Source organism: Pogoniulus pusillus, chromosome 39 (assembly GCF_015220805.1).
Source record: "Pogoniulus pusillus isolate bPogPus1 chromosome 39, bPogPus1.pri, whole genome shotgun sequence".
Classification (NCBI taxonomy): Eukaryota; Metazoa; Chordata; class Aves; order Piciformes; family Lybiidae; genus Pogoniulus; species Pogoniulus pusillus.
Genome location: NC_087302.1, coordinates 4,309,609 through 4,337,202, shown reverse-complemented (window position 1 = coordinate 4,337,202; position 27,594 = coordinate 4,309,609). Strand labels below are relative to the sequence as shown.

Genomic DNA, 27,594 nt, shown 5'->3' with positions numbered 1-27,594 from the left:
GCGGCGCGGGGCGGCCCGCGGCGGGGCCGGCGGCGAGCGGAGCGGAACGGAGCGGAACGGAGCGGCAGGCTCCGCGCTGCCCGGCGGTGCGCTGCCCGCTTTTGAGGTGCCCAGCGGTGCGGTGCCCAGCGGTGAGCTGCCCGGGGAACCAAGTGGGGGCGAGCTGCTGCGGTGGGGCCCAGGGTCTGCGGCGGGGGCAGTGAGGGGCCCCTCGACAGCCCCGTTCCGCGGAGAGGGGGCCGGCGGCCGAGGTAGCTTGGTTGTGCTTGGGATGGCTCTTCCCCGTGGGCGCCGGTTCCGCCGGTAGCGCTGCGCTGGGCTGCGGCTGGGGGTTGAGGGACTGAAGGGGCTGCGGGCCGCCCGCTCTGCTCCGCGCTCTGCCGGTGGCGCTTCCGCCGCGGCCGTGGCTCTGCGAGCGCTGCGGCACCTCCGGCGCTGCGGCAGCCGGGGAGGGGGCAGAGCCTCGGGGCCGTGCTCCTTCTGCACGCCTGCCCCGGCTCGGCGCGGGGCTCCCGGCGGGCGGCAGTCCCTGCTGCACTTGTGGCCGATGGCTCTGTGCGGGGCTTTGGCCTCCGGGCTAGGCACCCTTGTCCTGCGGCTTGGGGACCCTCCCCTAGCAGGGGTCCCCAGAGTGTGTTCTGGGGTGCGGGCAGAAGGGAGCTGGTCTCGCCCTCATCTCCCTTGACAGCCTGCCCTGAGATGTGGGCATGGGAGGCTGGCAGGGTGAAGGGCTAGCGTGGCTGTCAGCTGTAGGCTGAAGGTTGTGCCGTCGGCGTGGGGTGGAGGAGGAGCAGGTTGTGGAATGAATGAGTCCCTGTGCTGACTGCCACGAGGCCCAGCAGCAGATCTCTTTTCCTCTCGTGTTCCAGGTGAAAGAGGAGATCTCAGAGAGCGACCAAATGCCAGCTCCCACCCTCCAGCCTGCTCAGCTCACTACGAAACCCTAACCAGGAGCCTGCTGTTGCTTTAAATAAAGCCTCTGGCTGCCTTGTGCTGTAAGGTGAGAAATCCTTCTGCAAGAGGAGGAGGGCAGGGACACTTGGAACTCGCTGGTGCTGCTGCTGACTGCTTTGGCAGAGAGCACAAACCAGGCTGAAACTGAGCAAAAGCCTCCAGGAGCCTTCAGACTCCAATTCCACAGAGGGATGGTGGCAAAGCCCTGGTAGTAAGGAGAGCCTTTCTGGACTGCAGCATCTCCCAGAGCCAACACCTCTTGTATCTACTCTCTGTTTCCTCATCTCTTTAACCTCCTGTGTTGTTCACTTCATCTGGTTTTCTCTCTGCCTTGTGTGTCCCCTGACAGCAGTGGTGCTGCTGGAAGAAGACCTGGAGAGGCATGCACTGAAGTGTCACACATCAAAGACAAGAGGCTTGGATCCTGTCGCAGTTCTGCTGCACTGCACGGAGCCAGAGAGGAAAACCAGAGGGAATCTGCTGTAGTCCCCAGTTCCTGCAGTGTTCCCTGCTGGCTCAGTGGTTGGTGTCCTCCATTCCTGGACGTTGCTTGATGGGGATCTCTGCTGCAGGAGCAGTCTCTGCACTCAAAGGCAGGCGAGCAGGGCTGAGAGAGGTTGGCTCTAGATGCTGGAAAGGCCATTTGTATAAGCTCCTGGAAGAAGATCTCTTCTGGAACAGCTGCTGGCTGTAGGCCCACCAAGCCAAGGGTGAGGGTAGCCTCTCTGCAGCATGTCTTCCAAGGCAGAGCAAAAGGAGGCTCTCCAGGCCAACGGAGCTGTGCTGCCTGTTGTGCCCACAGACTGTCTCACCGGGCCAGACCGGGGGCAGCTGGTGGAGCCCTCCAATTTCCTGGCACCTGATGGTGATGGGGTGGAAGTGGTGGTGCTGGAGTCCCGTGCCAACGCCAAAGGGGTGCGAGAAGAAGATGCCCTGCTGGAAAACGGCAGCCAGAGCAATGAGAGTGATGACACCAGCACAGATCGAGGCCCTGAGCCAGCCTCGCCCCTCAAGGAGACCTCCTTTTCCATTGGACTGCAAGTCCTCTTTCCCTTCCTCCTGGCAGGGTTTGGGACAGTTGCTGCTGGAATGGTGCTGGACATTGTGCAGGTAGGGTTGACGCTTCCCTGGCGTGGCACTGGGCTCTCAATCCTGTCTCTGTTGACTGTGGCTTGATCCCAGGCCAGGAGGGGCTTGAATGCCAAGGCTGGTTCAGCAGACAGATGTCTGGAGTGAGAGGAGAACACTGGTTGGGGCAGGGGGAGATAGGAGGGGACCTTGGTGATGTCTGGAGTGAGGGGAGAATGCTGGTTGGGGCAGTGGGAGACAGGAGGGGACCTTGGTGATGTCTGGAGTGAGAGGAGAATGCTGGTTGGGGCAGTGGGAGACAGGAGGGGACCTTGGTGATGTCTGGAGTGAGAGGAGAATGCTGGTTGGGGCAGGGGGAGACAGGAGGGGACCTTGGTGATGTCTGGAGTGAGGGGAGGATGCTGGTTGGGGCAGAGGGAGACAGGAGGGGACCTTGGTGATGTCTGGAGTGAGAGGAGAATGCTGGTTGGGGCAGGGGGAGACAGGAGGGGACCTTGGTGATGTCTGGAGTGAGGGGAGGATGCTGGTTGAGGCAGGAGGGCACTTTGGTGATGTCTGGAGTGAGAGGAGGACGCTGGTTGAGGCAGGAGGGCACTTTGGTGATGTCTGGAGTGAGAGGAGGACACTGGTTGGGGCAGGAGGGCACTTTGGTGATGTCTGGAGTGAGAGGACGACACTGGTTGGAGCAGAGGGAGACAAGAGGGGACTTTGGTGATGTCTGCAGTGAGAGGGGGAGAGACTGTGGGCACCTCTGCACTGCAGCTGCCCTACTCTGGCTCATGGGAGGAGGATGCAGCTGAAGGGAACCGAGACCACTCCGTGTGTTAGGCAGGAAGTGAAGTGCTCTCCTGCTGGTGGCTGCAGGCATCCCAGCTCCAGAGGTTCTCCATGAGTTCTACAGGTCCTGCATCCCTTTTCTTTGACATCTGCTGCACGCCAGGCTTGTGCCACCCAGGCTACTGATCCCCCCATCACTCTGTGTGTGGGGGAGGCTTACCTGGTGGCTGAATGAGTGTCCCCTCTGCTGCTTTGTCGTGCTCTTGAAGTGGCCAGGAGCAACTGGGCTGTGACAGAGTTGTTCTTCCTGAGGGCTGTGTGGAGATGATGCTTAGCAAAGAGCTGGTTGTTAGCTCTGGATGAAAACTGCTGTGCCAGCAGGCACCACCCCTTGCTAGGTGTCTCATGGCAGGTGCCACTGTGGGAGCTCAGCAGCTGTGCAGCTTGTGTAGTTTGTTGGGTGGGAAATGTAATCCTCTGTGATCTGTGCTAGAGAGCATTGTCCTGCTCTGGCAGGGGGGTTGGACCTGATGATCTCCTTGGGTCCCTTCCAACCCCTAGCATCCTATGAAATGTGACTCTGGACCATGCCTGTCTCTCCAAGGTGTGCTGTCAGGGGTCGTGTGTGTCTCTGGCAGCAGATCAGTTGCTCTGAAAGGCAGGGTGAGCTGAGTTTTGCTGGTGCTCAGGGCCCAAACCAGTGCCCAGGGTGCCAAACTCACATCACTCCAGGCAGTGCAGCTTTGTGAAGCTGTTTGGATGCAGGAGGAAGCCATTTTGCAGCTGTGGTCAACCAAAAATGCTCTGCTTGAAGCTCTCCTCCTTGCTTAAGGGGAGTAAACAAACCCTGGCAGTGCAAGCAGAAGAGGACTCAGATGTCAGTGACTCCTGTTGCTGGCAGATGGGATCATCTCTGCCCAGCTGTGTGCCAGGAGGGCAAGTCAGGCTCTTTTCTGTTGCTGCTGTGGGTGGCCAAGCAGCCTCTCCTTTCTTGCTGTCTCGGCCCTGATGGCTGTTTCCCTGCGTGCCTGAGCACTTTGGTCAGCCTTGTGGTTCCTCTCCATGCAACCTGTCGAAAGAGCTCAAAACAGGAAAGGCCTCCTGCTCTAAATGAATCTGGGGGAGGTTTGCTGGCATCACTGGCTGGGGAAGAGCCGTTTCAGGCACGTTTCCCTTTGCAGAGCTCCCTCTAAGCCCCTGCCTGGCTTTTCCGGCTGTTTCCCAGAGCCAGCGGTTGGAGCCCAAAGCCTTTTCCTGGAGAAGGACCAACCCTGCTGGCCAGGGAGGAGTGGGGCAGGGCTGGGATCCTGCAGCACACTCCTGCCTTCTCCTGCCTGAGGTGTTTTAGGGCCCTTAAGGAATAAAGCTTTGTAATTCCTGCGTCCCACAGCAGCTCAGCCTGGGGCTGTGCAGCTTGGTCTGCCAACTCTGCCAGCTCCCTCTGGGCTGGGGATTAAAGGAGGCATCTAAATGCCATAGGGTGGAGAAGGGGGATGGGAAGCCTGTGGGCTCTGCTTGCTTGCCTGCAGGAGCTGATCCTGCTAACTGGCTGCCCAGGGGGAAGAAGGGAAGCACTGGGGTGGGCTGGAGTGCTGTGGCTTTGGGTGTTGCAGTGGTTTGTGGTGGAGGGAGGGCTCCATACACTCAGCCCCCTCTGTTTTGGGTAGAAGGACTAAGCAGCCAGCTGCAGTTGGTCTCCCCACTGTGACAGCAGGCAGCACTGGCCTCTGGCCATGCTGGCACATTAATGTCTCCCTAATTTGCCTCTCGGGGGAATTTGCCTCTGCTCCCACTGGGATTGGAGAGACCTTTGAGCCGAGTGGCATGTGAGCCTACCAGCTGCAGTCAAGGACTGCTGGCACAGTCTCCTCTCCCAGCAGAGCCCTGAGTGCTGTTTTCCAGACTTTTCTGCTCCCTGGAGGTGCTTTGAATGGGTGGATGGAGTAGAGAGTCTGTTTAGAGAGTCCTCATAGAATCACAGCATGGCTCAGGTTGGTTCAGGTTGGAAGGGACCTGGGAGGTCATCTCCTCCAACCTCCCTGCCACGGGCAGGGACAGCTCTCAACTAGATTCAGTTGCTCAAGGCCTTGTCCAACCTGGCCTAGAACAGCTCCAGGGAGAGGGCAGCCACAGCCTCCCTGAGCAACCTCTTCCAGTCTCCCCACCCTTGTACTGGAGAACTTCTTCCAGAGCTGCAGCCTAACTCTGCTCTCCTTCAGCCTCAAACTGTTCCCCCCCTGTGCTGTTTCTGGACACCCTTATGAGTCATGGAATGGTTTGGGTTGGAAGGCAGCTCCAAAGGTCATCCAGTTCAGTTCCCCTGCAGTGAGCAGAGACCTTCTGCCCTAGGTCAGGTTGTTCAGAGCCTTGATCAGGTTGCTCATCTCCCCTTCTGGACCGCCTCTGGTGTCAGCAACCCTCTGGAAATGCCAGCACTGGAGCTGTGGCTTTCCTGTTCCCTTTGGAGGGAGAGAGCTGGCAGAATGCAGGGTGTGAAGCAGCCTCACCAAGGCAGTCACAGCTCTGCCCTGCAGCACGTCCCAGCATGAATCACCTCCCAGCCAGAGTGGGAGCAAAACCAGGCAGTTACTCATGGTTCCTGTAAGCCTCTGTTTCGCACATGGGGACCGAAGATGAGAGCAGCTGGGAGGCAGCTGGCACCCTGGAAATAGCTGCTGCCTGCAGGTGCAAAGCTGCTGACAGGCAGCCAGCCTGGAGGACACTGCAAACCACCACCTGGCCTTTGCAGGTGGCTTCCAGGACCTCTGGCAGGCCAGGGTCGGGTCCTGTTCTCTCCAGTGCTGCCTGGGAGAGCCCAGGACCTGCTGGCTCTGCTGTCTGGGTGGGTTTGTGTTCCAAGAGAGTGCAGGCTTAGCATAGAATCATGGAACCAAGCAGGTTGGCAGAGAGCTCCAAGCTCAAACAGCCCAACCTAGCACCCAGCCCTGCCCAACCAACCACACCATGGCACTAAGTGCCCCAGCCAGGCTTGGCTGCAACACCTCCAGCCACGGCCACTCCACCACCTCCCTGGGCAGCCCATTCCAATGCCAATCACTCTCTCTGCCAACAACTTCCCCCTAACATCCAGCCTAGACCTGCCCTGGCACAGCTTGAGGCTGTGTCCCCTTGTTCTCTTGCTGCTTGCCTGGCAGAAGAGCCCAACCTCCAGAAAGTGAAGCTGAAAGAAGTTCAGCCTAGGCTGGTTGTAGTCTCTCTGCTCCCCTCCCCAGAGGGCAGGGAGGAGATGCTGCAGATGGAAGGGCCTCTCCCTGGAATTCTCTTCTAGAGCTTTGCTGAAAGCCAGCCAGGACCCCCCACACCCACCCTTTGCTCCCCAGTGCAGTGTGTTCCCCTTGGCATGGAGCAAACTGGATGATCCTGGAGGACCTTGTGTGCTGTGTCAGCCTCCCCTCCTCACCCCCCTGGGGCCAGCTCATTTCTCTGCTTCTTGACAGACTTGTTAAAGGAGGGCAGAAGGATTCTAACAGCTCAACCTCCTGAGCTGAAATTCGTCTTTGCTCCTTCTCTTTCCCTCCTTTGTTGTGTTCCCCAAGCAGCCTGGCTCTGCTTCACCCCACGGAGCCATGCTGTGGGCACAGGTCTCTGCAGGGAGCTTTCTTCTCTGCAGGAGCCAGGGAGGCCTTCAAGACCTCCTAAATGCCCCTAGCCCAGTGTTGTATAACATCTTATATTAAGAAAGCTGGCAGCAGCCCATGGGTCCTGCTCTTTGCAGTCAGCAAGCTGCTGAGCTCTGCAGAAATCTCCTTGTTTTCCTTCCCTGAGGATGGCTTTTATTCCTTGCTCCAGGAACACCCCTCTCTTGCTCAGGGAGCTGCTTCAGCAGGCTCCAGTTACAGCACTCCTGGCACCAGCTTGCAGTGCCAGGACCTCCTTCAGAGATGAATTTACAAAGCCAGGGTTGGGACAAGGTGAGGGAAAGCTGTGAACTAGTTCTAGCTGTGGCCTGATCCTGCCTCTGTGCTCCCTGGAGGCAAAAGGAGCCAGGGAAATGTTTGCACAGCCTTTGCAGCAGTGCAAAGGCTCAGTCAGGGTGGGAAGGGACCACAAGGATCAGCCAGTTCCAGCCCCCCCTGCCATGCCCAGGGGCACCTCACACTAGATCAGGCTGGCCACAGCCTCATCCAGCCTGGCCTTAAACACCTCCAGGGATGAGGCTTCCACCACCTCCCTGGGCAACCCATTCCAGGCTCTCAGCACCCTCATGCTGAAGAACTTTTTCCTAACATCCAGTCTGAATCTCCCCAGTTCCAGCTTTGTTCCATCCCCCCCAGCCCTATCCCTACCTGACAGCCTAAAAAGTCCCTCCCCAGCTTTCTTGTAGGCTCCCATAAGATACTCAAAGGCCACAATAAGATCACCTCAGAGCCTTCTCCTCTCCAGACTGATGTTCTTTCCAGACACCCAGCAGCAGAACAAGGGCACAGCCTCAAGCTGTGCCAGGGCAGGTTCAGGCTGGATGTTAGGAGGAAGTTGTTGGCAGAGAGAGTGATTGGCACTGGAATGGGCTGCCCAGGGAGGTGGTGGAGTGGCTGTGGCTGGAGGTGTTGCAGCCAAGCCTGGCTGGGGCACTTAGTGCCATGGTGTGGTTGGTTGGGCAGGGCTGGGTGCTAGGTTGGGCTGGCTGAGCTTGGAGCTCTCTTCCAGCCTGCTTGAGTGTATGGTTTTGCCTAGAAAATCAAGGCAGCCTCTGGTGCCTCCTGCTCAATGGAGCTGACTTCACTGCAGAGCCAGGGCATAGTAAATACAGAGAGGAGACCTCATTGCTCTCTACAGCTCCCTGAAAGGAGGTTGGAGTGAGGTGTGGGTTGGTCTCTTCTCCTTCTTACAGGTGATAGAATGAGAGGAAATGGCCTGAAATTGAGCCAGAGGAGATTGACAGAACCACAGCAAGATGCAGACTGGCAAAGCCCCTCAGGGGCACCAAAGCCAACCCAGAGCCCTACTCCACAGCATTCACCTTAAACCACAGCCCCAAGCACCACATCCAAACCACCCTGAAACACAGCCAGGCTGGGTGACTCCAGCACCTCCCTGGGCAGCTCATTCCAGTCCCTGAGCACTCTCTCCATGAAAAACTTTTTCCTAATGTCCAATCTAAACCTCCCCAGCCTCAGCTTGAGGCCATTCCCCCTTCTTCTGTCCTCAATTCCCTGTGAGCAGAGCCCAGCAGCAGCCTCTCCACACTGTCCCTTCAGGTAGCTGCAGACAGGTTTAGTTGGATATAAGGAAGATGTTTTGACTGTAAGAGTGCTCAGGGGACAGGCAGAGGCAGCCCAGGGAGGTGGTGGAGTCACCATGCCTGGAGATGCAGCCCAGGGAGGTGGTGGAGTCACCATGCCTGGAGATGCTCAGGCAACCTGTGGCCATGGCACTTGGGGACAGGGTTTAGTGGCTGTGGTGGTGCTGAGCTGATCATCTTTCAGGTCCCTTCCAACCCAACCCGTTCTGAGAAGTGCCACTTCTTCTACCCTTGCAACCTGGCACTGCCCATGCGTGGCCCTAGGCAACCCCAGCTCCCCTTCTGGTGCCACCCTCTGAATTGTGCCCTGCTTGAACTGCTTCTGATGTTGGTGGAGGTCTCTTCCAAGCAAAACAATTCCATGATTGTATCTGGGTAGTGCAGGTGCCAGGCAAGGGAGGGCACTCAAGGGAAAGAGAGGCCACAGAGAGCTCAGTGTTGGAGCTGGCAGGATCAGGCAGCAGCAGCAATGCTGCCGAGTGCTGATGCGAGGCATGTGGGCAGGGAATGGCTCTCAGCTGAGACCTGCCTTCAGTTCTGCCAAAAATCTGCAAGTATTGGGCAAAGTTCCTTCATCTTTCCCTCTTTTGGCCTCTGCAGCTGTAAACATTCCGTCAGTGGCTAATCTTTGGGGGATTTTGAACTGAGAGTTGCAGGGTGAGATCCGCTCTGTGAGCTCAGCAGCAGCGTCTGGCTGCTGCTGGGCCAACCTCAGGAGCACTCCAGGCAGGGCACAACTCAGAGGGTGGCACCAGAAGGGGAGCTGAGGTTGTCTAGGGCCACTCATGGGCAGTGCCAGGTTGCAAGAGTAGAGTTCAAGAGAGATGCTGAGGTGCTGGAAGGTGTTTGGAGAAGGGCAGCAAGGCTGGGGAGGGGCCTGGAGCACAGCCCTGTGAGGAGAGGCTGAGGGAGCTGGGGGGGTGCAGCCTGCAGCAGAGGAGGCTCAGGGCAGAGCTCATTGCTGCCTGCAGCTGCCTGCAGGGAGGCTGTAGCCAGGGGGGGTTGGGTAACCTGTTCCAGGCTCTCACCACCCTCATGCTGAAGAACTTCTTCCTAACATCCAGTCTGACTCTCCCCAGTTCCAGCTTTGTTCCATCTCCCTTGGCCCTATCTCTACCTGACAGCCTAAAAAGTCCCTCCCCAGCTTTCTTGTAGGCTCCCATAAGATACTCAAAGGCCACAATAAGATCACCTCAGAGCCTTCTCCTCTCCAGACTGATGTTCTTCCCAGACACCCAGCAACAGAAGAAGGGGACACAGCCTCAAGCTGTGCCAGGGCAGGTTCAGGCTGGATGTGAGGAGGAAGTTGTTGTCAGAGAGAGTGATTGGCACTGGAATGGGCTGCCCAGGGAGGTGGTGGAGTGGCTGTGGCTGGAGGTGTTGCAGCCAAGCCTGGCTGGGGCACTTAGTGCCATGGTGTGGTTGGTTGGGCAGGGCTGGGTGCTAGGTTGGGCTGGCTGAGCTTGGAGCTCTCTTTCAACCTGCCTGGTTCTGTGATTCTAAGAATAAGGGACACACCACAGAGTGGATTGGGTTGGAAGGAAGCTGAAAGCTCATCCAGTTCCAAGGGACACCTCCCACCAGCCCAGATTGCTCAAGGCTTCATCCAGCCTGGCCTTGAACACCTCCAGGGAGGGAGCATCCACAGCCTCCCTGGGCAGCCTGTGCCAGTGCCTCCCCACCCTCACTATCAAGAATTTCTTCCTCATCTCCAGGCTCAATCTCCCCTTCCCAAGCTTCAATCCATTCCCCTCTGTCCTCTCCCTACAAGCCCTTGTAGAAAGTCCCTCCCCAGCTTTCCTGTAGCCCCTTTGACCCAAAGCAAAGGTCTCTAACAGCCATGGCTATCTGTAATGGTCTCTCTTGGTTTCAATCTTGCAGCACTGGGATGTCTTCAAGTATGTGACAGAGGTTTTTATCTTGGTGCCTGCACTGCTGGGCCTGAAGGGGAACCTGGAGATGACTCTGGCCTCTCGCCTGTCAACAGCTGTGAGTACCCAAGGAGGTGGAGGGAGCAGGGATGGGAAGGTCTATGTGTGTGGTGGCTGGGCAGACAAAAAGGTCTCTCAGCCAGTGACTACAGAAACCAGAGCCTGGACTTTAGGGTGCTGGGAAGGTGCCTTTGTCCCACTGGACTGATCAGATGTGAAGGTTTAATCAGATGTGAAGCTTTGCTGACAGTTCACTTCCTTGTCGTGGCTGCTGGTGGGCCTGGAGGCAGGGTGTGTGAGCTGGCAGTGGCAGGTCAGGCTGTACAGTGCCTGGATGAGAGCTGGCAGTGGCAGGTCAGGCTGTGCAGTGCCTGGGTGAGAGCTGGCAGTGGCAGGTCAGGCTGTGCAGTGCCTGGGTGAGAGCTGGCAGTGGCAGGTCAGGCTGTGCAGTGCCTGGGTGAGAGCTGGCAGTGGCAGGTCAGGCTGTGCAGTGCCTGGGTGAGAGCTGGCAGTGGCAGGTCAGTGTGTGCAGTGCCTGGGTGAGGGCTGACAGTGGCAGGTCAGTGTGTGCAGTGCCTGGGTGAGGGCTGACAGTGGCAGGTCAGTGTGTGCAGTGCCTGGGTGAGGGCTGACAGTGGCAGTTGACCATCTGGAATGCTTGGATGCAGTTGTCTCGTGGGGAAGCAGGGTGCAGAGGAGTCACCAAAGCAGGCTGGGACAAGCCAGGTTCTGCAAGGCTTGGAGATGAGAGAGCCTGGAGAGAAGTCTCCAGCAGAGGCTGAAGTGGTGTCTGCAGCTGCCTGAAAGGAGGTCATAGCCAGGTGGGGTTGGTCTCTTCTCTCGGGCAACCAGGGACAGAATGAGGGCACACAGCCTCAAGCTGTGCCAGAATAGCTTCAGGCAGGATGGTAGGAAGAAGTTCTTAGCAGAAGGAGTGATTGGCATTGGAATGGGCTGCCCAGGGAGGTGGTGGAGTGGCTGTGCCTGGGAGTGTTTAAAAAGATCTGGCACTTGGTGCTGCAGGTGAGCTGATTAGATGGTGCTGGCCAGGAGACTGGACTTGATCACAGAATTAGCCAGGTTGGGAAAGACCTCTGAGCTCTCAGAGTCCAACCTGGCACCCAGCACCTTCTAATCAACTAACCCACAGCACTCAGTGCCTCATGCAGCCTCCTCTTAAACACCCCCAGACTCCACCACCTCCCCAGGCAGCCCATTCCAGTGCCAATCTCTCTTGCTGAGAAGAACTTCTTCCTAACATCCAGCCTGAACCTGCCCTGGCACAGCTTGAGGCTGTGTCCTCTTCTTCTGGTGCTGGCTGCCTGGCAGCAGAGCCCAACCCCACCTGGCTACAGCCTCCCTGCAGGCAGCTGCAGGCAGCAATGAGCTCTGCCCTGAGCCTCCTCTGCTGCAGGCTGCACCCCCCCAGCTCCCTCAGCCTCTCCTCCCAGGGCTGTGCTCCAGGCCCCTCCCCAGCCTTGCTGCCCTTCTCTGGAATGATCTCAAAGGTCTCTTCCAAGCTGACTGATTGATTCTGTGCCCTTGCAGAGAGAGCTGGCAGGTGGTTTGACAGCCTCTTGAAACTGATGGAGAGACAAGGCTGGGCATGGCTCCTGCTGGAGCTCGGTGCCATTGCTGTGAGACAGCAGCTCCCTGTGTGAGCTGGAGGCAGCTCTGGTAGCTCACTGGATCAGTGCCACTCTCAGTGAGGTGCTTGGTGTGGAAACGTTGCTGTAACACAGCAGTCTGGCTCTGCAGCTGGCAGTGCTGGAGAGAGACTGGTGTCCTCTGACAGAGGCAATCATCACAGTCACAGAATGTCAGGAGCTGGAAGGGACCTCCAAAGCTCAGCCAGTCCAGCTCCCACCAGAGCAGCAGCACCCAGAGCAGATCACACAGGAACACATCCAGAAGGGTTTGGAATATCTGCTGAGAGGGAGACTCCACAGCCCCCCTGGGCAGCCTGTGCCAGGGCTCTGACACAGTGAAAAATTCCTCCTCATGTTTCCATGGAGCTTCCTCTGCCTCAGCTTCCACCACTGCCCCTTGTGCTGGCATTGGGCATCCCCCAGCAGAGCCTGGCCCCAGCCTCTGCCACTCACCTGCACATCTTTATAGCCATTGCTGAGGTCACCTCTCAGCTGCTCTGCTCCAAGCTCCCAGCCCCAGCTCCCTCAGGCTCTGCTCCTAACAGAGCTGTTCCATTCCCTTCATCATCTCAGTGGCTCTGTGCTGGACTCTCTCCAGCAGTTCTGTGTCCCTCTTGGGCTGAAGGGCCCAGAACTGGACACAGTACTCCAGATGTGGCCTTAGCAGGGCAGAGCAGAGGGGCAGGAGAACCTCTCTCAACCTCCTACCCACAGCCCTTCTAATCCCCCCCAGGATGGCACTGGCCCTGCTGGCCACCAGAGCACATTGCTGGCTCATGCTCACCCTCCCATCCACCAGGACCAGGCAGCACAGAGCTTCCTCTTGGCATGGTCCTCTTCTCCCAGCCTTCCCCTTAGTGATGGCTGCAGGAGAAAGTAGAGTGTTGAAAAGATCTCTCCAGGTCTGCTCTTCTGAGTCCTCTCTTGTTCTTCCATCTCGAGCAGTGGGGTGATGCCAGCTGTGACTTTTTGCTCCTCCTTTGTTGACCTCTGTGGCCCAAAGTTGTTTTTTTTGGTGAATCCCTGGCTGGCAGCAGAGCCAACATTTTGTGCTGCTCACCATCCAGCCTGTGCCAGCTCCTCTTGTCCCTCATGCAGTTGCTCCCTATACACATCCAAAGGGATGCCCCTGAACCAGTGGCACTGGAGCATCCTCATCTGCAGTCTCAGGTTGTTCCTGGGGAGCAGGAAGGCAAAGAGCACTTCCCTGGTGTCACTCTTGTCTTGGCCCCTGCACCCCAGCCTCTGCCTGCTGATTCCTGCTGACTGTGGGGACCAGTTCCTGCTTGGATTCAGCCCTTACTCATCCTGCTCCTAAGGAGCAGGGTGCTGAGCTGCCTGGGGGTGGCTGTGCCAGCATAACCTGGCACAAGCTGGGCTCTGGCTGCTTCCCGTCTGTGCTGGACAGAGCTGCTGGGAGGCTTCACACTGCCCTTGGCCCAGCTGTGCCAGGACTTACAGGGACAGAGGCTGAGCTTTGTTTGCCCCTTCCTTCTGGGAAGCAAAATGCTCTGTTTTATTTGCTCTCCATCCCTGGGGTCACGTCAGGATCCTTGCTGTGCCAGACAGGGACCATTCTCCCTCTTGGCCTTGGCCAGCTTGCACTTTCTGAGCATGAGCTTATCAGGGTGAGTGCTTGGCTCTCCTGGGCCAAAGGCAGCACAGCACTTCTTGTCCTCTTCCCTTATGGCACTGGCACAGAGCAGTGTTGGGGCAGGCTTGGCAGAGAGCAGAGGCTGTGCAGAAAGTCACAGGAGTGCCAAACCTTCCCCTCTCTGCCCTGCTGGCTGCAGCAGTCATCAAGAAACTGCCTCGGGGGGCACTGCTGCAGCCTGCCTGCACCTCTGTGCCAAGCAGCTGCTGCCCTCACACCAGCTTGGGCTCCTGGTTGCCTGCCCCTGAGCAAGGTGGCACTCACCTTGCATGCCAGCACCCAGCCTTTGTGCCCTGCTTTGCTTCACCCTGGCAGGAGACGAGGGGGTGCTGCCTCCACACATCCCCTCCCTGCTGGGGCAGGGTCAGCTCCTGGGCTTTCCTTTCTCCTTGCCCTCTTCTCTCAGTGTGGGGGACCCACGTGGAGGGAGCTCCCCTCTGCCTAGGGCTTGGTGGGGTGAGTCTTGTGCTCTCTCCACAGGCAAGCAGCCCAGAGTGGTTTCTCAGGCTGTGGCTTTCTAATTAGTGCTGCATTAAGCCCCCCCCTCAGAAATTCCTTCCACAATTAAGAAGCAAAACTCTCCCCATTAGTTCAAGGATTAAAATCTTGTTGCTGGTGACTGCAGCTTGGTTATGTTAATCCCAACCTAATTGCCATGTGGCTGGAATGTTAAGGTCAGGCCTCATATGGGGCTCAGGTTGCTGTGTTGGATGTGCTCAGTGCTGCACCAGTCAAGTTTGTGTTGGTTTTCATAGAATCAGTCAGGGCTGGAAGGGAGCACAAGGAGCAGCCAGTGCCAGCCCCCCCTGCCATGCCCAGGGACACCCTACCCTAGAGCAGGCTGCACACAGCCTCAGCCAGCCTGGCCTCAAACACCTCCAGCCATGGGGCCTCAACCACCTCCCTGGGCAACCCATTCCAGCCTCTCACCACTCTCCTGCTCAACAACTTCTTCCTCACCTCCAGCCTGATTCTCCTCACCTCCAGCTTTGCTCCATTCCCCCCACTCCTGCCACTCCCTGACAGCCCCAAAAGTCCCTCCCCAGCTTTTTTGGAGCCCCCTTCAGACCCTGGCAGGTCACAAGAAGGTCCCCTGGGAGCCTCCTCTGCTCCAGCCTGCACAGCCCCAACTCTTTCAGTCTGTGCTCACAGCAGAGCTGCTGCAGCCTCTCAGCATCCTCCTGGCCCTGCTCTGGACACTCTCCAGCATCTCCACAGCCCTCTTGTCCCAGGGGCTCCAGAACTGAGGAGGAGAGGCTGAGGGCCCTGGGACTGCTTGGTCTCGAGAAGAGAAGACTCAGAGGGAATTGAATCAATGTTTATAACTCTCTGAGGGCTGGGGGTCAGGAGGGGGGGACAGGCTCTGCTCACTGCTCCCTGGCATAGGACAAGCAGCAGTGGATGGAAGCTGCAGCACAGGAGGTTCCAGCTCAACACAAGGGGGAACTTCTTGGCTGGAAGGGTCCCAGAGCCCTGGCACAGGCTGCCCAGAGAGGTTGTGGAGTCTCCTTGTGTGGAGCCTTTCCAGGCCTGTCTGGATGTGTTCCTGTGTGCCCTGAGCTGGATTGTGTGGCCCTGCTGTGGCAGAGGGATTGGACTGGATGAGCTCTTTGAGTCCCTTCCTGTGTTCCATTCTTCCAGCTTCCCACCAAGACCTGGAAGGTGCTAGGGGCAGGGCAGAACTTTTATGCTCTGCCAGAACCAGCAACTTGCAGGGATTCTGCTGGGTTCTTTTGGATCCTTCACTATGGACTTCAAGCAACTTTCCATCTCTTCTGGTTAGTCTGCTTAGCATCTCCCAGAGCTGCAGCAGTGCCAGGTGACCTGTGTGCCATGGCTTTTCCTGCTCCTCAGTGGGTGTCCACGTGGCAGTGGCCTTGTTTACTCAGCTTCTAACCGAAACAGCCTTTCTTGCTGCCAGCTTCCTCTGGCCTTGCTCCGTACCGGAGCTGGGGCACCTCTATTCCCGTCCTGGCTCCTGACCCTGAGGGGCAGCATGACCCAGCTGGGGCTGAGCCAGGCTTGGCTCTGTCCCCACAGAGTGAATTGAGTGAGGAGAGGAGCAGCAGTGCGTGGCTCTGCGTGGGGACAGAGCATCTCTGATGGAAGATCTTTCGTCAGCAGACATAGATTCCTCCCTGCCCTCCCTTCCAGACCTCACTCTGCTGGCTCTGGCTCTGCTTTTGCCATGGAGAAGAGCATCCCATTCCTGGAGTTGGGAAGGGGAAGGTGCAGAGAGAGGTGCTGGAGTCCCCATCTCTGGAGAGAGTCAAAACCCATCTGGATGTGTTCCTGTGTGGCCTTCTCTAGGTGACCTTGCCTTGGCAGAGGGGTTGGACTCCATCTCCAGAGGTCCCTTCCAGCCCTCACTGTGCTGTGATTCTGGGAACAGCTTTAGAAGTGTGGACTGCAAGACCAGAGGAACTGCTGGAACAGGCACTGTGGTACCCAGGGTGTGCAGCCCTGGATCACTGACAGACCTGCAGGCAGAGCTGTGCCCCAGCTGGGCACACAAACACCTCTCCTGCTCAGTTGCTTACCTGTAAGATTTGAGGTTGCTCTTTGCTGCTGCTCCTGACACAAACTTACTTAGCTGGAACTAAGAAATCTGCCTGCTGCCTTCAGGTTTGGGCTCCTCAGTTGAAGAGGGACAGGGATCTGCTGGAGAGGGTGCAAGGGAAGGCTATGAGGATGAGGAGGGGACTGGAGCACTGCCTGAGGAGGAGAGGCTGAGGGCCCTGGGGCTGCTTAGTCTGGAGAAGAGAAGACTCAGAGGGGATTGAATCAATGTCTATAACTCTCTGAGGGCTGGGGGTCAGGAGGGGGGGACAGGCTCTGCTCACTGCTCCCTGGCATAGGACAAGCAGCAGTGGATGGAAGCTGCAGCACAGGAGGTTCCAGCTCAGCACAAGGAGCAACTTCTTGGCTGGAAGGGTCCCAGAGCCCTGGCACAGGCTGCCCAGAGAGGTTGTGGAGTCTCCTTGTGTGGAGCCTTTCCAGGCCTGTCTGGATGTGTTGCTGTGTGCCCTGAGCTGGATTGTGTGGTCCTGCTGTGGCAGGGGGCTTGGACTGGATGCTCTCTTTGGGTCCTTTCCAACCCCTGACATCCTGGGATGCTGGAAGGCAGGAATTTGCCTGTTAGAGAGTGCAAAATGCTGCCAGATTTTAATGACACTGGGATGTCCTCTTGCAGGCTAACATTGGCCAAATGGATACACCCAAAGAGCTCTGGAAGATGATAACAGGGAACATGGCTCTGATACAGGTAAGGAACTGTGCAAGGAGAAGAAAGTGTTGGTATTTGGTGTTGAGCCCAGCTCTGTCAGCTGTCAGGAGGGTTGAATGCCTGCAGTTTGCTGTTGACTCTCAACACTGCTTGTCTGAAAGCTGGGGAGGGACTTTTTAGGCTGTCAGGGAGTGGCAGGACTGGGGGGAATGGAGCAAAGCTGGAAATGGGGAGATTCAGACTGGATGCTAGGAAGAAGTTCTTCACCATGAGGGTGGTGAGAGCCTGGAAGGGGTTGCCCAGGGAGGTGGTGGCAGCCTCATCCCTGGAGGTGTTTAAGGCCAGGCTGGCTGAGGCTGTGGCCAGCCTGATCTAGTGTGAGGTGCCCCTGCCCATGGCAGGGGGGGTTGGAACTGGCTGATCCTTGTGGTCCCTTCCAACCCTGACTGATTCTATGATCCTATGATGAAATCTTTTTGTCCCACAGTCCTCTGACCATGATGATTTGCCCCTCAGGTCAGGCTTGGTGGTCCCCAGCTGGACACTGATCCACTCGAATGAACGCCTGGGGGGGACGGGGGTGGTGGTTCCCCTTTCCCTCACCCCAGGACTGTTTTGCTCTCTAGTCCCCTTGGTGACTGTTTAGATTATCTTCTCAGGTTCAGGCTACTGTGGTTGGCTTCCTGGCCTCCATTGCAGCAGTGGTGTTTGGCTGGATCCCAGATGGACACTTCAGCATTGACCATGCTGTCCTGCTCTGCGCCAGCAGCGTGGCCACTGCCTTCATTGCTTCTCTTGTTCTGGGTGAGAGTCAGACCCTGCACACCCTCCACATGCTTCTTCCTAATCTGCTGAGCTCCCCTTGGGCCTCAACCTGTTTTCTTTCTCTGTCTGGCTGTAGGCATGATCATGATTGGGGTCATCATTGGCTCCAGGAGGATGGGGATCAACCCTGATAACGTCGCCACGCCGATCGCTGCCAGCCTGGGGGATCTCATCACCCTGGCCCTGCTTTCAGGCATCAGCTGGGGCTTGTACAAAGAGCTGGGTGAGGAGCAGCAAAAGGCCATTTGTGTCTCTCTGGTCCTTCCATGTGCTGCTGCCTCTCTGTCTCGTTTCACCCTTTACCCTCTCGTGGGCATGGGTAGGATGCCTGGCCTGGAGGCTGTCTCAGTTAGTGAGACCCAGTCAGAGCTGGTAAGGAGAGGAGGTGAATGTTCCTCCTGCCTTGGAGCTGCAGACAGCCCTGGCAGTGACCTGCATGCTTCCTTCTCACCAGGTAAAGTGCTAAGGGAGAGGTTGTCCCTTTCCATGTGCCAAGGGCCCAGCTGTGGCTAAAGCAGTGGGAGAAGGATATCAGGGAGTGACAGGCCTGGGGGGAAGGGAGCAAAGCTGGAGGTGGGTAGGTTTAGACTGGCTGTGAGGAGGAAGCTGTTGAGCAGGAGAGTGGTGAGAGGCTGGAATGGGTTGCCCAGGGAGGTGGTTGAGGCCCCATGGCTGGAGGTGTTTGAGGCCAGGCTGGCTGAGGCTGTGTGCAGCCTGCTCTAGGGTAGGGTGTCCCTGGGCATGGCAGAGGGGTTGGAACTGGATAATCCTTGTGGTTCCTTCCAACTCTGACTGATTCTGTGATTCTTAGGCAGCTTGGGATTCATCTTTTGTGCTGTCAGCACCAGCTGGGGATCCTTACTGCAGAACTGCAGCTGTAGGCTCTGGACTTCCTCCTCCCTCCCTTCCACCTTCCTTCCCTGGCTGGAGCGCAGGGGATGTGACTCAGCCAGGTTCAGCCAGAGGTGAAGCAACACTGGGAGTAGGAAGTGGGAATGAGGAGTGGAAATCAAAGAGATCTCAGTTGGGTCTGTTGATAAAGCCCCTGTGTGAGTCAGTGAGGAGAGGGAAGTGCCATGTTGTGCTGCCTTCAGCTGGAATCAAGTTACTTTTCTTCCTAGGAGCTGGTACAGAGCTGTGTTTGGAGTTGAGATGTTTGAGTGTTGCTAAGCAGTGTTTAGTCCAAGGCAGGACGTCCCAGCTTCTCACACTGCCCTGCCAGCAGAGACTGGGAGGGGACACAGCCAGGACAGCTGACCCAAGCTAGCCAAAGGGGTATTCCAGACCATATGATGTCATGGCCAGTATAGAAAGTGGTGGGGAGCTGGCCAGGGGTCAGTGTGGCTCAGGGACTGGTTGGGTATTGGTCAGTGGGTGGTGAGCAGTTGTGGTCTGCATCACTTGTTTGGCTTGTTGGCATTTTATTTCCTCTTCCTCACCTGCCCTCTTACATTGCCTTTATCCCAACCCCCAGGTTTAACCCTCTCTTGCCCTCTTACATTGCCTTTATCCCACCCCTAAGTTTAACCCTCTCCTGCCCTCTCACATTGCCTTTATCCCAACTCCCAAGTTTAACCCTCTCCTGCCCTCTTACATTGCCTTTATCCCACCCCCAAGTTTAACCCTCTCCTGCCCTCTCACATTGCCTTTATCCCACCCTCAAGTTTAACCCTCTCCTGCCCTCTCACATTGCCTTTATCCCACCCCCAAGTTTAACCCTCTCCTGCCCTCTTACACTGCCTTTATCCCACCCCTAAGTTTAACCCTCTCCTGCCCTCTCACATTGCCTTTATCCCAACCCCCAAGTTTAACCCTCTCCTGCCCTCTCACATTGCCTTTATCCCACCCCCAAGTTTAACCCTCTCCTGCCCTCTTACATTGCTCTTATCCCAGCCCCCAAGTTTAACTCTCTCCTGCCCTCTCACATTGCTTTTATCCCAGCCCCAAGTTTAACTCTCTCCTGCCCTCTCACATTGCTTTTATCCCACCCCCAAGTTTAACTCTCTCCTGCCCTCTCACATTGCCTTTATCCCAACCCCAAGTTTAACTCTCTCCTGCCCTCTCACATTGCTTTTATCCCAGCCCCCAAGTTTAACTCTCTCCTGCCCTCTCACACTGCCTGTTTCCCACCCCCCACGTTTTACTACTCTTTCCCCTCCCCAGTTCTCTGCCCCCTCCCACTCCGTGGGGAGCAGCTGGCTGGGGTTAAACATGACACAGGCACCGCAGAGCTGGGACTGGCTTGGTGTCGTTTTGCCTGCCCTGCCTGGAGCTCCTGGCTGCAGGCAGGCTCAAGGAGCTCAGCTGAAGTGGCTCCTCTCACCTGAGTGCAGCAGGATGTGTCCTTGACTCGTTGCTCCTGCTTACTTGCCCCTCAGAGAGCAAAGCCTACGTGAATCCCCTGGTGTGTGCCTTCTTCATAGCTCTGCTGCCCATCTGGATCATCATTGCCAAGAGGAATGCAGCCACTCGGGAGGTGCTCTACTCTGGCTGGGAGCCTGTCATCATTGCCATGGCTATCAGCAGGTAGGAGGAGTTCCTTCCTCCCAAACACACCTCCTTTTGGGGTTTCCCTCACCAGCCCTTTCAACCTCTTGGGCCCTTGGTGGATTTTGGAACGAGAGAACCAAACCTCTGAGCTCTTTGTAGTTTAAGAGAGCTGTTGAGGTGCTGGAAGGTGTTTGGAGAAGGGCAGCAAGGCTGGGGAGGGGTCTGGAGCACAGCCCTGTGAGGAGAGGCTGAGGGAGCTGGGGGGGTGCAGCCTGCAGCAGAGGAGGCTCAGGGCAGAGCTCATTGCTGCCTGCAGGGAGGCTGTAGCCAGGGGGGGTTGGTTTCTTTTCCCAGGCACCCAGCAACAGAACAAGGGGACACAGCCTCAAGCTGTGCCAGGGCAGGTTCAGGCTGGATGTTAGGAAGAAGTTCTTCATGGAAAGAGAGATTGGCATTGGAATGGGCTGCCTGGGGAGGTGGTGGAGTCCTCATGCCTGGGGGTGTTTAAAAGGAGGCTGCATGAGGCACTTAGTGCCATGGGCCAGTTAATTAGAAGGTGTTAGTTGGTAGGTTTGACTTGATGATCTTAGAGGCCTTTTCCAACCTGGTTGACTCAGTGATTCTGTTTGCACAGCCCTGGTTGCCAGCAGGCTGCAGCTCATCCTGTGGCTTCTAGACAAAAGCAGGGAGTTGTAGGTCCTGGGGCACTGGAGGGGTTAAGCATCTGGCTGCTGGAATCCAGACCCTTAGCAATGTCCCAGCTGCTGCACAGGGAGACTCTGGCATGGCCAGGGAGTAAACTCAGATCCCATTTGGCAGTCCTATGCACAAGCTCACCAGGAGCTGGCAGTGCCCTCAGGCAGCCCTGCAAGGCTGCACCAAGAGCAGTGTGGGCAGCAGGGCAAGAGAGGGGATTCTGCCCCTGTGCTCTGATCTGACCCTACCTCCAAAACTGCCTCCAGTTCTGGTGTCCCCACCATAAGAAGGACACAGAGGTGCCTGAGGAGACCACAAAGATGATCCAAGGGCTGGAGGAGCTCTGCTGTGAGAACAGGCTGGGGGTGTGCAGCCTGGAGAGAAGAGTCCAGGGGGACCTTAGAGCTGTCTTTAATAGCTGAAGTGATCCTACAGGAAGGCTGCAGAGAGACTTTTCCTGAGGGTGTCTAGAGCCAGGCCAAGGAGGAATGGTTTGAAGCTGAGGCAGAGCAGGGTTAGAGTGGAGTGAGGAAGAAGTTCCTCAGTAGGAGGGTGCTGAGACTCTGGGATAGGCTGCTCAGAAAGGTTGTGGCTGCCTCCTGCTTGGGAGTGCTCAAGGCCAGGTTGGATGAGGCTTTGAGCAGCTGAGTCTAGTTGAGAGGTGTCCCTGCCTGTGGCAGGAGTTTGGAGTAGATGAGCTCTGAGGTCCCTTCCAACATGAGCCACTGCATGAAGATCCCTCTCTGCTCCCTGAAGGGCAGGGCTGCTTTGGATTATGGTGTTGCAGCAACCTTGCTGCCAGCAAACATCAAATTCCCTGCTAACCAGGAGTGAAAATCCTGCTAAAACTGTCTTCTTGTCCAGGGTTGAGCCTTAAAACCACCTGCACCAACCTCAGCCATAACCACTTCTGTTGCTGGGGGGGTGTGTCCCTGGGGTGCACACACTGCAACAGAGAGAGCCCTCAGAGCCCTGTGCTGTGTATTTCCTGCTGAGCTTTCACCACTGACCTCTTCCATCTTCCCTCTGCAGTGTGGGAGGGTTAATCCTGGACAGAACAGTCTCAGACCCCAACTTTGCTGGCATGGCTGTCTTCACCCCGGTGATCAACGGTGAGTGAGTTCCCACTCTGACCTTGCAGCTCTTGCTGGCTCCTGGCAAGCACTGGGATTATTCCACATGCCTTATTTTTAGGCCAGGTTAAGGAGATTCAATCCCTTTTGTTTGCCAGCAAGAGGTGGTGCTTGGACTCCAGCTCTGCAGCAGCCTGGCTCCCTCTGCTGCCAGCCCAGCACAAGAGGGTGCCTGACCTGGGAGGCTGTTGCCTGACCTGGGAGGCTGTTGCCTGACCTGGGAGGCTGTTGCCTGACCTGGGAGGCTGTTGCCTAAAAATCACTTTCCAAGAGCCCACCAAACACACTCTTGGTTTCCTGATTGCTCCTTGTCTGGTGGAAGACCTCCATCTTTACACAATGTGTGGCTTTGTGGCACCTGGCAACAGAAAGATTTGGCTTGATGGGACTCTGAGCAACCTAATCTGGCTGGGGATGTCCCTGCTGACTGCAGGGAGGTTGGACTGGGTGACCTTTAAAGGTCCCTTCCAACCCATTCAGCTTGGAGAGGAGAAGGCTTTGAGGAGACTTTGGAGTGGCCTTCCAGGATCTGAAGGGGGCTACAGGAAGGGTGGGGAGGGACTATTGATAGGGGCTTGTGATGAGAGGAGGAGGAGGAGGAATGGGTTTGAAGTGGCAGAGGGGAGATTGAAAGTGGTTGTTAGGAAGAAGTTGTTTGCAGTGAGGGTGGTGAGAGACTGGCACAGGTTGAGGGTGGTGAGACACTGACACAGGTTGCCCAGGGAGGTTGTGGAGCACAGAAGCACAGATCTTTGATCACATTGGGTGCTTCTGTGCTCCACAACCTCCCTGGAGGTGTTCATGACCAGGCTGGATGAAACCTTGAGTGACCTGTTCTAGTGGGAGATGTCCCTGCCTAGGGCAGGAGGTTGGAACTGGCTGAGCTTTGAGCTCCCTTCCAACCTAAACCATTCTGTGATCAAAGATTTGGGTTTACAGCTGAAGACTCATAAAAGCTTATTGCAGCTGCTCTAAAGCTTTGGGCTCCTTTCTGCCTGATGAACCTGGGAAATTGTTTGGTTGCTTTTTGCCACAAATGGATTTACAATTTGAGGACTTTAGAGCTGTCTTCTAGGACCTGAAAGGATCCTACAGGAAGGCTGCAGAGGGACTTTCCCTCAGGGTATCTGGAGACAGGCCAAAGTGGAGTGGTTTGAAGCTGAAAGAGAGCAGGGTTAGACTGGAGCTGAGGAAGAAGCTCTTCAGTAGGAGGGTGCTGAGACTCCGGAACAGGCTGCCCAGGGAGGTTGTGGTTTCCTCCTGCCTGGGAGTGTTCAAGGCCAGATTGGATGAGGCCTTGAGCAGCCAAATCCAGTTGAGAGGTGTCCTTGCCTGTGGTGGAGAGGTTGGAGCAGATGAGCTCTGAGGTCTCTTCCAGCCTGATCCATTCTGTGATTCTATGAATTCTGAGCCAGTGCATCTTGTGCTGGTGGCTTCCACATTTTCACTATGCCTTATGTCATATATATATTAAAACTAGGAGGTTTAAACTTCCTCTCTCTGTTTGGGTGGCTGATTCAGCTTTTCATTTGCTTGATTCAATGTCATTTCTTCTTCCAAAGCTGCAGTAGTAAAGCTGCATTTGTTTCACTAAGGAGAAGCCTTAGGACAGAGGTTTTTTTTGGTCTCAGCTCTTCACATCCTGCTGGAAGTAGAATTGTGATCAAAAATAGACTGCCCTGAATGATTCCAGATCTGCTGGCTGCTGAAAACAGCTCTTTCTCCTCTCTGGAGTGTTTGAGACCTCATCTTGCTTCTCTCCCCTCTGCAGGTGTGGGTGGCAACCTGGTGGCCGTGCAAGCCAGTCGCATCTCCACTTACCTGCACATGAGTGGGATGCCTGGAGAGAGCTCAGAAGCAGCCCCTCGCAAGTGCCCCAGCCCCTGCAGCACTTTCTTCAGCTCAGGTGGGCAAGCTGAGTGCTGGAATCTGTTGGCTTCTGCCTGTGACAGTCGCTGGAGCACTGTGGCAGGAAGTGGTGGCCAAGGTCTGCCCAGAGGCAGCTGAGGAATGTGGCTGGTCCCTTGGCTTGCCCTACCCCCTAGAGCCATGTTAGAGCCAGCAAAGCTGCTGTGGGGAGAGCTTGGCCTCTGCTGGCTGAGCAGTGTCATGTCCTGGCTGCCTGATTCTTTTCCAGATGGATCCAAGATGCTGCAGCCTGCCTGGAGGCTGCTGGAGGGGTGCAGCTCTGCTGGGCTGCAGAGAGCTCCTGCTCCCGAGGGCTTGTGAGCAGCTCTGTCCTCTGTGGCACAGCACAGCCCACACTTGGCAGTCCAGCCCAGAACGTGGGCACAGACTCTTCCTCTCCAAGCTTCCTGGAGAGGCTTGATGGCCTCCTGGCCTTTGTGCCAAGGCTGGCCCTTGGCAGGGAAGGGGTTGAGAGGTCTGCAGTGTGGTTGTGACCTGTTAGAGAAGGAATCACCAGATAGGATGCAGCCAGAGCTCCCAGGAAATTCAGGGCTCATGGCACATCCTTGATAGCTCTGAGGTGGTTCCTGAGTCCTTTTGACAGCTGAGGCCTGAGAACAGCTTTGCTGTGGGCACAGAATTCAGCTCCTCTGCCGAGCTTGCTGCAGAGAGTCCTTGGTCACTCTTCTGGGCACTGCCTTCCAGCCTAAATCCGCAGTGCCTGGATCCTCACCAGGCAGTGTGCTGGTCCCTGCTTCTGATTCGCCCAGGGTGGTGCTGCCCTGCCCCCTGGAGCCCAGGGAGGCTGCAGAATTCCCGAGTTTTCAAGCCTTTCCTTAAGCCTGAGCCCCATCTTGGTCTCCTCCACAGATGTGAATTCCCGTTCTGCTCGTGTGCTCTTTCTCCTGGTGGTGCCTGGACACTTGGTTTTCCTTTACACCATCAGCTCCATGCAAGGTGGACACACTACACTCACCCTCATTTTTATAGTCTTCTACATGACAGCTGCTCTGCTCCAGGTAAGCTGGAGCCCCTCTCAGGGGCTGTGAGCCCTCAGGGTGGGATGAGGGATCACCAGCTGAGTCGCAGAGACCCTGCTGGAGGCACAAGGGACATCCCCTGACTGTAGGTGAGAGATTTCTGTGCTGGGCAGAAGTGTGCCAAGCAGATTGTGTTTGCCAAATGAGGCAGCATCAAACTGAGCAAATCCTCTTTTTCCTGCCCTGTGCACACAGGTTTTGCTTTCTATCGTTTTTTGGCACCTTTTGAGTCTGTCTTTTGTCCCTTTTAAGTCCTTCTGAGGGCAGAAGTGTTTACCTTGTGTGTGTTAATCTGCCCCACAAAGGTGCTTTAGCAGTTTTAAACTTGCAGTTTGAAGACTGGTGAGGAAAACAGGATGTGGAATTTGCAGGGACCCCTGTGGGGCTTGTCCTGCCCTGTCCCTGCCACCTCTGCAGGGTAGAGATTTGCCAGCTGTGCTGACTCTGAGGGACATGTACAGACCACTTCATCCATGCCACAGAAACCCACTGGCCTCTTGCAGGGGCCTGGCTGCCTGTTAGAGGGCAGGGAGAGATGCTTCAGTTAGGGACTTCCCTTCTCAGCCCAGATGTGCCCTCCCCTGCTCATCCTGCTGATGGCAACACAGGATGTCAGAGGCTGGAAGGGACCTCCAAAGCTCAGCCAGTCCAACTCCCCTGCCAGAGCAGGAGCACCTAGAGCAGATCACAAAGGAATACACTCAGGGGGGGTTTTGAATCTCTCCAGAGAGGGAGACTCCACAGCCTCCCTGAACAGCCTGCTTCAGGGCTCTGCCACCCTCACAGGGAAAAATTCCTCCTCATGTTTAAATGAAGGTTCCTGTGCCTTAGCTTCCACCACTGCCCCTTGTGCTGGCATTGGGCATCCCCCAGCAGAGCCTGGCCCCAGCTTCCAGGCACTCACTTATAAACATGAATGAGGGCAGCCCTCAGGCTCCTCTGCTCCACGCTAAAGAGCCTCAACTCCCTCAGGCTCTGCTCATAAGGAGTGTTCCATTCCCTTCATCATCTCAGTAACTCTGTGCTGGAGTCTCTCAAGCAGTTCTATGTCCATCATAGAGTCACAGAATTAACCAGATTGGAAGAGATCTCCAGGATCATTGAGTCCAACCTATCACCTAACAGGATCACAGCTCACAGGATGTTAGGGGTTGGAAGGGACCCAAGGAGATTATCCAGGCCAACCTCCCTGCCACAGCAGGACCACACAATCTAGCACAGTTCACAAAGGAACACATCCAGACAGGCCTGGAAAGGCTCCACACAAGGAGACTCCACAACCTCTCTGGGCAGCCTGTGCCAGGGCTCTGGGACCCTTCCAGCCAAGAAGTTCCCCTTGTGCTGAGCTGCAACCTCCTGTGCTGCAGCTTCCATCCACTGCTGCTTGTCCTATCCCAGGGAGCAGTGAGCAGACCCTGTTCCCCCCCCCACTCCTGACCCCCAGCCCTCAGATGTTTATAACATTAATTAATTTCCCTCTCAGTCTTCTCCAGACTAAAAAGTCCCTTCTAATTAACCCATGGCACCAAATACCTCATGCAGCCTCCTGTTGAACACCTCCAGGGATGGTGACTCCAACACCTCCCTGGGCAGCCCATCCCATTCCAATGCCAATCTCTCTTTCCAGGAAGGTTTTCTTCCTTATGTCCAGCCTGAACCTGCCCTGGCACAGTTTGAGACTTCCTGAACTGTCCCCTAAAACTGAGGCCAGCCTGAGGAAATGAGTCAGAGCATCCAGCAGAGCAAAGAGCAGGCTGCTGTCAGCTAGAAGGCTAAATTTAGGTTGTCAACTGCTGCTGGGTGCTGGGCACTTGAGGGGGCTTCCGCTCTGCAAAGCCACTGCTGCCAGCAGCCTGCAGTGGAGCAGGAGCAGGGAACCAAGGGGACAGCCAGGTGCTGTCTGCTGTGGTCCTGAGGGGCACCTTGCCTGCCCTGGAGACATCAGAGGCATTAGAAAAAGCCCTGAGGCTGCTTCAAATCCTTGTCCCAGACTGGAGGCTTGAGAGGACCCAATGCAGATTTCTTCTGTCTTTAGGTCATAGCATTGTGTGGGCTGGAAAAGCCCTTGAAGGTGATCAGGTGATCCTTGATCACATTGGGTACTTCTGTGCTCCACAACCTCCCTGGAGGTGTTCATGGCCAGGTTGGATGAGGCCTTGAGGTTGAGGGTGGTGAGACACTGGCACAGGTTGAGGGTGGTGAGACACTGGCACAGGTTGCCCAGGGAGGTTGTGGAGCACAGAAGCACCCAATGTGATCTTTGATCACATTGGGTGCTTCTGTGCTCCACAACCTCCCTGGAGGTGTTCAGGACCAGGTTGGATGAGTCCTTGAGCAACCTGTTCTAGTGGGAGGTGTCCCTGCCTATGGCAGAGGGGTTGGAACTGGCTGAGCTTTGACCTCCCTTCCAACCTAACCCATTCCATGAAGCACTGCAAGTGCTGTGCTCAGCAAGGGCCTTCTGCCCTCCCTTAAAGCAACCTTGGCAATGAGGTTGTGAGTCTGAGCTGCACCTGCCCAAGTGGAGCTGCTGCAGACACAGGGCTGCAGAGGGCAGGTTTGGTGGCTGATGTGGCTCTCTTCTTCCTGCCTCCCAGGTGCTCATTCTTCTTTACATCGCTGACTGGATGGTGCACTGGATGTGGGGCAGGGACCTCGACCCTGACAACTTCTCCATCCCATACTTGACAGCTCTGGGAGATCTGATTGGAACAGGTCTCCTGGCTCTCAGCTTTCACATCCTCTGGCTCATCGGTGACCGGGACTCGGATGTAGGGGACTAGCTCCCCTTGCTGCCCTCCCTCCACCTCTCACACTTCTCTTCCTCCTCCTCCTCCTCCTCCCTTTATTTTTGTTGTTTCTTCTCTTCCACCCTCACTCTGCTTCCTCCTCCAACCCTGTCTCTTCTGGAGACTTCACCTTTGATACTGGATTCTCATTATTTTCAATGGGAGCTTTA

General features: G+C 56.3%; 1 protein-coding gene across 4 annotated transcripts; it reads left to right on the top strand.

Moving 5' to 3' along the window:
• On the top strand, positions 1–27,594 carry SLC41A1 (solute carrier family 41 member 1). 4 transcript variants are annotated; one of them, XM_064173594.1, is made up of 12 exons: positions 1–131; positions 870–1,000; positions 1,307–2,064; positions 9,965–10,072; positions 16,511–16,582; positions 17,203–17,347; positions 17,445–17,591; positions 19,747–19,894; positions 21,587–21,666; positions 23,459–23,593; positions 24,466–24,614; positions 27,233–27,594. In XM_064173594.1, the coding sequence occupies exons 3-12, from the start codon at positions 1,687–1,689 to the stop codon at positions 27,416–27,418; spliced, it is 1,548 nt and encodes a 515-aa protein (XP_064029664.1). In that variant the 5' UTR covers positions 1–131; positions 870–1,000; positions 1,307–1,686; the 3' UTR covers positions 27,419–27,594. The 4 variants fall into 4 exon arrangements, with proteins under 4 accessions (XP_064029664.1, XP_064029666.1, XP_064029663.1 ...); XM_064173596.1 differs by having other exon boundaries at positions 1,304–2,064; XM_064173593.1 differs by having other exon boundaries at positions 870–2,064.

Bases quoted from the DNA above. Each gene is read 5' to 3' on its own strand.
- SLC41A1 (XM_064173594.1), top strand. From the start codon at position 1,687: ATGTCTTCCAAGGCAGAGCAAAAGGAGGCTCTCCAGGCCAACGGAGCT. The intron at 16,583-17,202 runs GTAAGGAACTGT...TTATCTTCTCAG, and splicing joins GGAACATGGCTCTGATACAG to GTTCAGGCTACTGTGGTTGG. The intron at 21,667-23,458 runs GTGAGTGAGTTC...TCCCCTCTGCAG, and splicing joins CTTCACCCCGGTGATCAACG to GTGTGGGTGGCAACCTGGTG.